At 36.8% G+C, this 9,567-nt stretch overlaps 1 protein-coding gene across 7 annotated transcripts; it reads right to left on the reverse strand.

Annotated features, from left to right (window-relative positions):
* Nucleotides 1–743: 743 nt before the first annotated feature.
* LOC107659544 (nuclear transcription factor Y subunit alpha-like) lies at nucleotides 744–9,106 on the reverse strand. Of its 7 annotated transcripts, none has more exons than XM_016448528.1 (10): nucleotides 9,005–9,106; nucleotides 8,333–8,466; nucleotides 8,075–8,146; nucleotides 6,040–6,186; nucleotides 5,454–5,585; nucleotides 5,241–5,346; nucleotides 4,975–5,123; nucleotides 4,686–4,862; nucleotides 2,925–3,035; nucleotides 744–1,466 (listed from the first exon to the last, which is right to left on the reverse strand). In XM_016448528.1, exons 2-10 carry the CDS (start codon nucleotides 8,408–8,410, stop codon nucleotides 1,407–1,409), a joined length of 1,032 nt encoding a protein of 343 aa, XP_016304014.1. In that variant the 5' UTR covers nucleotides 8,411–8,466; nucleotides 9,005–9,106; the 3' UTR covers nucleotides 744–1,406. The 7 variants fall into 7 exon arrangements, with proteins under 7 accessions (XP_016304014.1, XP_016304017.1, XP_016304012.1 ...); XM_016448526.1 differs by lacking the exon at nucleotides 744–1,466 and adding an exon at nucleotides 8,807–8,843 and having other exon boundaries at nucleotides 2,065–3,035; XM_016448531.1 differs by lacking the exon at nucleotides 8,075–8,146.
* Nucleotides 9,107–9,567: the final 461 nt, after the last annotated feature.

Below are 9,567 nucleotides of genomic sequence, written 5' to 3' on the forward strand. Positions count from 1 at the left end.
AGAGCGAAGAGCGAAGAGAGTGATTTGATGCTGTCTTGAGTATTTAAACTGGGCTTTTGGACACCTCCCAAATGGTGTTTTGACCAATTAGATGTCGTCTTTGCTCGGGGTGTTGTATATTTCTCCTCCCAATTCATAAATCAAATGTTATCTTATCAGTCACATGGTCCGAGTTTTTCCCGCTCTTGCAGAGTATAATTTTGGACATGATTTCTATAACAAGAGTATGATACATTTGACAAATAATTTATTGGAAGAAACGTTTCAAGCAAGAATATTCAAACACATACATACCCAACATGAATATAATCCTATAAACTATTCAATAGTTATTCAAAATACATACAAAATAAATGATTAAAACGTGATAGTCTAATGTGTGGGTTACATACATGATATGGAGTTATGCATAGAAATTATTAGTAGTCTGTTCTTTGTTAGAGTTGGGGGAAGTCAATCTACAGGGCTCCTGATTGTGTTTACTATCACGTGAGGGTCATGCTGTCATCTCTTTAACCATTTAATCTTGATTACTTGCCCTAAAATTGACAATCTCCTTCCTGAGTTGTTATGATCAGTGTGTTCCTTTTGTGTTAATGTTGAAAGCTGTTCTGTGAAAGAGTTGGTTAGGCTTGCTTCAGACTGGCTAGTGCTAGGGTCTGATTTATGAACATGCTGTTGTCTTGGGCCTCTGTGGAATTTGGCTCCTCATGTTTCAACCATGTTTTGACCAATGACCAAATCGTCTGATTCGGTCTGATATCCTACACATATCAGTATGTTTCATATCTAAAAAAAGTTAAAAGTTAAAAGTTAAAAAGCAGATTTTGCAACCATGTAGAGAACGCCAACCTTTATTCTCATATAAGGGAGACATCAATAGAAAATACAAAGAGATAAATGAGGGTTTTCATTAAAGGATGTTTTGGAGTCGGCGGATATACAAATGGTTGGTGGATCAACTAAAAAGTGCGAGTACATAGAAAATCGTAACATTTCACAGTCTGATTCAGCACACGTAAAAACATCCCATAGTACAAAACTCAACTGTAATTCACATTTTTGTGATTGATTCTCATATGTCACTTTTTAATTAAATAAAGAAATGGAGTGGAATGAAATGAAATGTCTATACAAATCATGAACCCTAAAATGAAAAGTCGTTTCTTATAAATACAACAAACACCTTTTGCTCTGGTGAGATGGTTTAAAAAAACACTCAAATTCCCAGTATCTGCATGTTTTACCTGGCAGTACTGAATAACAAAAACATTGTTCTATACAGGAACTGAAATAAAGAAAATTATAAACAGGAATTTAGGGGAAGTCAAAATCAACCATGTGTTGAAATTTTGTTTTTAAAACAAGCAAGGACTGACTGAAATATATGTGGAGGAATGGGTAGTTTATGCCACCTGAATCATCTGGCCCACTGTGTCCTCTTCAGATTGATCCTGCTCAGATTTCTGTGAGGAAAAAGGAAGATAAATAAAGTTGATGAAAATGTTATCAATACTACATGCTATGAGGGAATGACCGGTGTTGAACTCTTACCTGGTGGAACCATGAGAATTTTACTGTGTCTGATATATACAAAATATTAGTGATTGACTCAACTCTATGCATTTCAAACCATCTATGAGATTTTTTCATCAATTAATAAAGCTAAAGATATACTACAATTTTTTTAAATTCAAGAATTAGCTTAGTTTGTATGCAACCTTTGTGCAATAAAAATCAAATATTTAACCCTTGTGCTGTTCTGAAAATCCTTTTCCTAACTTGTTGTTCCTGGCCAAGAATGTCCAGCCTCTAATTGCTTGTAAATCTCTGATAATGCTACATTATCACCAAATCTTGCATTCACTCTTTCTCTCAACTTGTTTTCTTTCAGTTTCAATACAGGTTTTGTATTTCTTTTGAAAATTTGGGAATCCCATAAAAGTGCAGAATTATTTTGGTAAGTTGTTACACCCTATGTGAGCAAAGTCAGTATCTTAACTAGTTTTGGGAAAAAGAAAATCCTCTCTGGGTCAAAATGACCGAAACACAACATGAGGGTTATTTAAAGGTTATATAAAGGTTTATTTGCATAAAAAGGGCATATATATCATCAGGTAACAAACATAAATGCAAACAAGAGCCCACATACAGCCCACTGTAAGAAACATAAAATGGCAAAAGCAATACCAAAGCCACAGCTCTGGGCAAAGACAGAAGAGCGTTGAAGGGTGCAAGCCAAGCCATACATCACAAATGAAACCAGATCATTTTGAATGGCTATTCATACCAGTAAGATGGTAAAAAGGACAAATAAACACTGCTTAATACATCGCAGCATCCAGTGAGTATCACAAGCAGTCTGGGTAGAAATACAAGCTACAAGAAATGCAGACAGAACAAAAGACGTCAAGGTTGAAGACTTCCTTTTAAAGTAGCAGTCAGACATTTAAGATAAGAAACCTTTAACACTGACAGGATAAAATGTGCTAATCACCCATGTTTACAACTGAAGCTTTTTGAAAGAAGCCACTTCCAATCAGTTCAAACATACTATCTTTAAGATGCACATAAAGATATGCACCTAAATAATGGAATTATTAAAAGTGGTAAAAAATGCTACAAGGCAGCATAGAAGTTACAAACATGGGGCCTAATCTGTACATTGTATACTATAGGCTAGAACATATATACTAAGTTGGTTGGAAATGTCAGTTAACTCATAGACAGAGACAGTTTGGACATGAGTGTGCCACAGACGCATGAGGTAGCTCGGACACAGAGCCGCAGGGTATGGATGGTCTAAATTAAATTAGGTGCATACAGTCTCTCGGGTCGGACACAGGCTGGGATTGGATAGTTTACCCCAGAGGTGGGGCAGAGGTGGCTGACCAATGAGAGCTGAGCTCAAGCCCCTCGCTCACCTTAAGGGCCTGCATGGCCATTTCTTCCTTTTCCATCGGAGAGAAGAAACGTCCACCGTCTCCACGCTTCCTGGCCATGGCGTGACGATGACGAGACTCGTGCAGGTATTTCTGGGTGGTAAAGAAAATATATTGAATATTTGCATATGTGCTGTGTTGAACAGAAACCGGTCAAATATTATGAATATTTGTAATAAATTAAACTATTTTTAATGAATTACAGAAAATGAAGCTGTTTTGCTGTTCTCATGACAAAGATAAATAATGATTAAATGGATGCAAGAAACAAAAGATCAAACATAATTCTATATGCAAATTAATTCAAGAAAGAATACCAACTGCAACTCAGTATGCAAATACTTTAATGATAAAAGTTTCAAGTAAGGTTTTTATTTAAGCTGATGAGGCTAAATTAACTGCAGTAGTTTAATATTTTAAGGGATTTAAAACAAACCCTAAAGCAAAATTACCCAGGAATATCCATAAAAACTAGTATAATTAATGAATTGTATTAATATTCTCATTTATAATGGGCCAAATAATATTAATATGATATTATATAGCCATTTCTATCCTTTAAAGAAATTTTAAGAATTTTTAGAAAAGTGAATTTTAAGATGAAGCTTGAGCTAAAGGTTTAGCTTGTAAATGGCCCAAAAATAAAATTATATATATAATTCTTTTAAATATACATATACACATATACTGCATTATATGTATATGCCAAATATTATTAATATTTTCAATTAATTAAATTATTATTAAAAGTGCTTTATTACAAAAGTAAAAAATAATAATCAGGACTGCTTTGCTATTCTAATGACAATGATTAAAAATATGCAAGGATGCAATGGTTAAATATATATATATATATATATATATATATAAGGGATAATCAATGGCTAGCCGTGCATTAAAGGATTTTAAATGCAAGACGTGGCGACAAAGAACCACCCGACGCGAAGCGGAGGATTCAAATCCTTTAATGCACGGCTAGCCGTTGACTATCCTGCTTATTCCATGGTCATTTGCCAAGTTATAGACAAGATAAAACTAGTATTGCTCTTTACAGCGCAATATTTGACCGAATGGGTAAAAATGAGTTATTTTCGTCAGTTACTCTAGCATTCTGCCCGCTTCAAATCATACAGAGATCAAATAGTGCAGTAAGATCACATTTATTTTAATGAATTATAGCATTTATTTCAATGAATTATCGAGAGAGAGAGATGACAGTTGTGTGTACCTGCGTGCTGCGTCTGCGCATCTCTCTCTACAATCAATTACTTCAAAAACAGCCATTTTACCATCGTTGCTGAGGAATATAATGTAGCGATCTAGTATCTAGGCTATTTTATTAATAAAAATCGCGGGGAAGCGTTGACAACAAGTTTATGTGTGTGTGCAGCGCAAAATGCGATCTCTCTCTCTCTCTCTGTGTGTGCGAGTGATGTGTGTTGGTTAGTGTGCATCAATTAAAGCAGCGCGCATTAATATAGAACGGTGATTAAACGGACTTGGAACTACCTGTGCATTAAACGGTTATAGTGCATACCTGCCAGCCAATCAGAATCCAGTATTCAGACAGACCATGGAATAAATATATATATACACACTCCTTATGCGTATATAGCATTTATATATTTATGAATCAAAATATAATATAAATGTAATAAATATAACAAATGTGTTTTGCTATATTTGCATAAAGAGTTATAAAAATAAAGTCATTGTTATGTATTGCCATAAAAGCACACATACTCTTCTCTCTTTTGGTATTTTGCCTTCAGCTTCTAGTTTGGCACGGGCTTGTCTCCTCTTGAGGATCCTGTGATACTGTTTAGCATTGACGTAGAGAGGTTCCTCCTCCAGCATCTCTGCTCCAGGAAGAGGAATGCGCTGCATGGTGGGAACTGACCCGCCACCCCCTGGGACCATCTGATTCAATTATAAACACACACAATAAGATTAGGAAGTGTGATCTAAATAGATTATCTCTATAGCAAGAACTCACTTTCGGTAATAGATAAAAATGACCACAAGTGCTCACCATGACCATTCCTCCAGCATTGACCATGTTGCCTGCCATGGGAAGAGTGACGGTCACTGTGCCCTGACCGGTGTTGGTGGTGTTTGTGTTGGATCCAGCTGAGACTAACTGAGCTCCTGCTAAAGATGCAGCTGGAATGGTGATCATTCCTGGATGGACAATCACAAAATGCATTCAGATTAATTACGTCATAAGCAGTGTATACACATCTATTGAACTGCATGATGTTTACGGCTCAGTGTTTTGCAGAGGAGTAGCCGTGTTACCCTGCTGTAGGATGGTCCCGTCCACATTAACAGGCTGGTAAACGATGGTCTGTCCTTCAGCGGTTTGAGCCACCTGCTGACCCTGTACAGTGATCTGCTGCTGACCCTAAGAAAACATTTATCATGAACTTCATTAATTATATGTATTAAAGAGTGCAGTTTATAGAGGGTGCTCCTTTATATTTCCTCAAATTCATGACAAAATGAAGTCACCTGGTTCTGTCCTGCAGTGACTGCGGTCTGTGGCTGTTGAATGATGATCTGTTGGGTCTGTCCCTGCTGACCCTGTAGCTGTAATGTCTGCCCACCAGGAAGCTGGATTTGACTGGGCTGTACCAATTGAATCTGTGCCACATTTGGTAATTTTATTACAACTTCACACCCAATAATTTGATGGAACACTATATTGCAGTGGTTCTCAATCTTTTTGACTCCATGTCAACAACAATTTTTGAATGCTTCATAACTTGTCCAGTTGTTTACTCACAATTTCTACCGGATAACGTACTTCAGAGCTTGGAATAATTGTACATTTATTATAAAAATGACGTTTAATGAGCTTTTTCGGTTCAAGAATTCACAATTTTATAATAAATCTTCCTCATATATACAGGTTTTCCAAGATTGTGGGAATGCTGTTTCATCAAAGGCAAAAAATGGATGAAATCTTTTTTGTTTGGTGTTTTGTCAACCAGGCCCCCTGGTTGAGAACCAATGCACTGCTATTAGATAAATTAAATATGTTAATGAAAATAGTATATTTTAACCAACAATTCAATGTAACATAAGCTTCACCCACCTGCTGCAGCCCCTGTGTACCAGATACCGGTACTTGCATGATGGTTTGACCTTGTCCTCCTGTCATGGCCTGTACCATTATGGGCTGCCCAGAGGAAGTGATGAGCTGACCCCCACTGACTTGTACCATAAGAGGCTGCCCTTGGACCTTTGAAGAGGATGCATTGAAAAACTCATTTTATATCAACTTCAAAGATAAAAACCCTATAAAGCCTAATGTATCATATTTGATACGCACATTTCTAAGGCTTATACATTTCAACATGATCAAAACTTTGCTGAAAAACCTGTTGTACACCATCTACAGAGCTTTGATCATAAAGCATTTAAAGAGATAGTTCACCCAAAAATTTCTGTCATTAATTACTCACCCTCATGTCGTTCCAAACCCTTAAGGCCTTCATTCATATTCAGAACACAAATTAAGATATTTTTGATGAAATCCGAGAGCTTTCTGACCTTGCATAGACAGCAATGCAACAGACATGTTCAAGGCCCAGAAAGGCAGTAAGGACATCATTAAAATAGTCCAAGTGACATCAGTGGTTATGAAGCTAAGAGAATACTTTTTGTGTGCAAAAGAAAATAAAAATAATGACTTTATTCAACATTTTCTTCTCTTCCCTGTCAGTCTTCGACGTGCATACACGACAGTACCACAACACATGTGTGCGGTGTTCTGACATAGAACATCAATCTCTCTTAGTTCATCATCTGGATATTCTGGTTCGAAATAGGTAAGGCTGGGCAAAAAATTGCAAGTCATCCTTTCTGTCGAAATCTTCAGACATGTTTATGAAGACTGTTTTCATACAGTGTGCATCTTCCTCTGCTTATAAACAAGGTGCAGAACATGCATGTTCTACATCAAAACGCCAGCTCCTGTGTCAGCAGCAAAGCATACATGTGTCATGGTACTCTTGTGAACAAGTGTCGAAGACTGACCCGGAAGAAAAGAAATTGTAGAATAACGTTATTTTTGTTTTATTTGTGCACAAAAAGTATTCTCATAGCTTCATAACATTACAGTTGAACCACTGATGTTACTTGGGACTATTTTGTTCTTGTTTTGTTTGTTCTTGTTTATTTATTTATATAGCACCATTTAAAACACAACCGAGGTTGAACCAAAGTGCTTTACATAAAAAGTACAAGAATGGAAACAAACATCGACAACATAAAACACCACATTTTAACGAAGTCCTTACTGCCTTAATTGGGCCCTGAACGTGGTAGTTGCGTTACTGTCTATGCAAGGTCAGAAAGCTCTCGGATTTCATCAAAAATATCTTAATTTGTGTTCTGAAGATGAATGAAGGCCTTAAGGGTTTGGAACAACATGAGGGTGAGTAATTAATGACAGAACAAGAATGGAAACAAACATCGACAACATAAAACACCACATTTTAACGATGTCCTTACTGCCTTAATTGGGCCCTGAACGTGGTAGTTGCGTTGCTGTCTATGCAAGGTCAGAAAGCTCTCGGATTTCATCAAAAATATCTTAATTTGTGTTCTGAAGATGAATGAAGGCCTTAAGGGTTTGGAACAACATGAGGGTGAGTAATTAATGACAGAATTTTCATTTTTGGGTGAACTATCTCTTTAAATACCATCTTACCAAGATATAATGTGACAACTGATATTTATATGCATTTTATGTAAGCATTATTACAATATTACACACAGATGCATGCAAGAAAATGCAATGCATGTAAACTTCTGAAATGCAAAAAACTGGTGGTGCAGCTGTTATGTACTTGGAGATTTTACAATGCATTTTGCAAAACAAAGCATGCTAAAAACTCATGCATGTGAGCGTTCTTTGGACACTTTAAATTCTTGTAAATCATAGTGAGTGATAAACGAAATAAACTCATGACAGATGCAAAAAGCGCAAAGGTCACAGATATCTGATATTTTAACATTGCATTAATTACTATTACAATGCAACTAGCAAACGGATCTCTGTGCAATGCAATGTTGAGATGACATGCATGGAGATTTGCAGACAGCAGAGGTGCTCGGAGAGCTACCTGAAGGACCTGCTGGGCCGCAGTCTGGCCTACCTGAGGCTCAGTCTGCAACTGCACCGCAGTCACTGTGCCCTGGGCCAGAGATAAGGGACTGTGACTCTCAAATGAATAAAAACACATGAAAACGTTTCTTCTGTGGTTTTATACCACACTGAGATGCTTTATTACTAGATATATTAAAAATACTAGTCTATGCATCTCCGACGTACATACTTTAATATGGTACCGCATTATCTGCATGTAAATGTCACAAATTACCTGTTGTTGGATCTGTCCGCTGCTGGCCTGTACCACTATCTGCTCTCCACTAGTTGTCGTGGTGGTGTACTGCTCCATGCTTGCCGTCTGACTGCTGTAGGTTATGAGTTATGAGATCAGCACGGAACTGAAGTCTGAAAAATAGCAACAAGTTGTTGCACAAATCTGAAATGTCATGCAACAGCACATGCATCTAATGCAAGACACATAAAAGAGGATGCTTGACTTAATTGCTGGTTTACAGCATTCCTCATTAGCATTAAGTCAGCTCTTTAAATTATTGTCTCTATATATATGACACCAGTGAGCAGATCCACAGTGAGCAGATTTACATATGCAACTGTTTTCATAACCCCGGGAGGAAAAAAAGTAAATTCTGTATGTACACTGAACAAAATTATAAACGCAACACTTTTGTTTTTGCCCCCATTTTTCACAAATTACTTGATACTTGTTCTCACGGAGAATGTTTACAATTGAATCGCTTCTGTGAGTTTTTTACTCCCTCTCCCTGAAAAATATGAAATGTGCATAAAAAAAACAAGAAAATCTAAATAACCTTTTTTTTGTGAGATCTCCTGTAATTCTGTCCTGCTTTTTGTCTTCCGGTCACACACCAATCCCCAGCTAACCGACCGCGTCCCGTCCCTCCCAGCAGCCGCGCTCACTCACCGTCTGTGCCGCCGCGCGATGCACCTCTGATTGGCTCCGATAGCGGCGCCTGGAGCCCAATCACACGACGCGTCTCGCTCAGGAGCCAAAATGGCACACTCGGAAAAAAACCACGATGAACAGTAGCTCAAACGCCCCTCCTACAAGACAAACGCCACGCCCCCTCTCAACCCCTGCATGTCTCTGACTAGAAGAGCAGTGAAAGGACAAAACAAAATAGAATTAAATACAGAAATAATATAATAACTAAAATAAACAAAGAAACAGATAAAATAAATACATAAAATGCAAAAATAAAACCTGTACATAAAAATACATGTAATAAATAGTTACTGAAGTTATTGAATAAATAAGACATTTCATTAAAAAAATTCTGTTAATTCTGGACGGGTTTTTAATTAATTAAATTATTTGTTTTCTTACTTTACATTTTTAAATTGGATGAATGAATGTTCCATTAGAATAAATATAGCTTGTAGAATAGTTTATTTATTTATTTCTATTTATTTATTAATTAATCCATTTATTTTTTGCAAGTAATTTTAAGCAAATTTGGTCTCCAA

The sequence above is a fragment of the Sinocyclocheilus anshuiensis genome, unplaced genomic scaffold (assembly GCF_001515605.1).
Source record: "Sinocyclocheilus anshuiensis isolate Anshui unplaced genomic scaffold, SAMN03320099.WGS_v1.1 scaffold848, whole genome shotgun sequence".
Lineage (NCBI taxonomy): Eukaryota > Metazoa > Chordata > Actinopteri > Cypriniformes > Cyprinidae > Sinocyclocheilus > Sinocyclocheilus anshuiensis.

What these genes read in the sequence shown, in the direction of transcription:
- LOC107659544 (XM_016448525.1), bottom strand. Translation starts at nt 8,410, where the DNA reads ATGGAGCAGTACACCACCACGACAACTAGTGGAGAGCAGATAGTGGTA. An exon ending in CGGCCCAGCAGGTCCTTCAG is followed by an intron (nt 6,187 to 8,074) that starts GTAGCTCTCCGA and finishes TCCTCTTCAAAG; the next exon opens with GTCCAAGGGCAGCCTCTTAT. An exon ending in GTACACAGGGGCTGCAGCAG is followed by an intron (nt 5,586 to 6,039) that starts GTGGGTGAAGCT and finishes AATGTGGCACAG; the next exon opens with ATTCAATTGGTACAGCCCAG.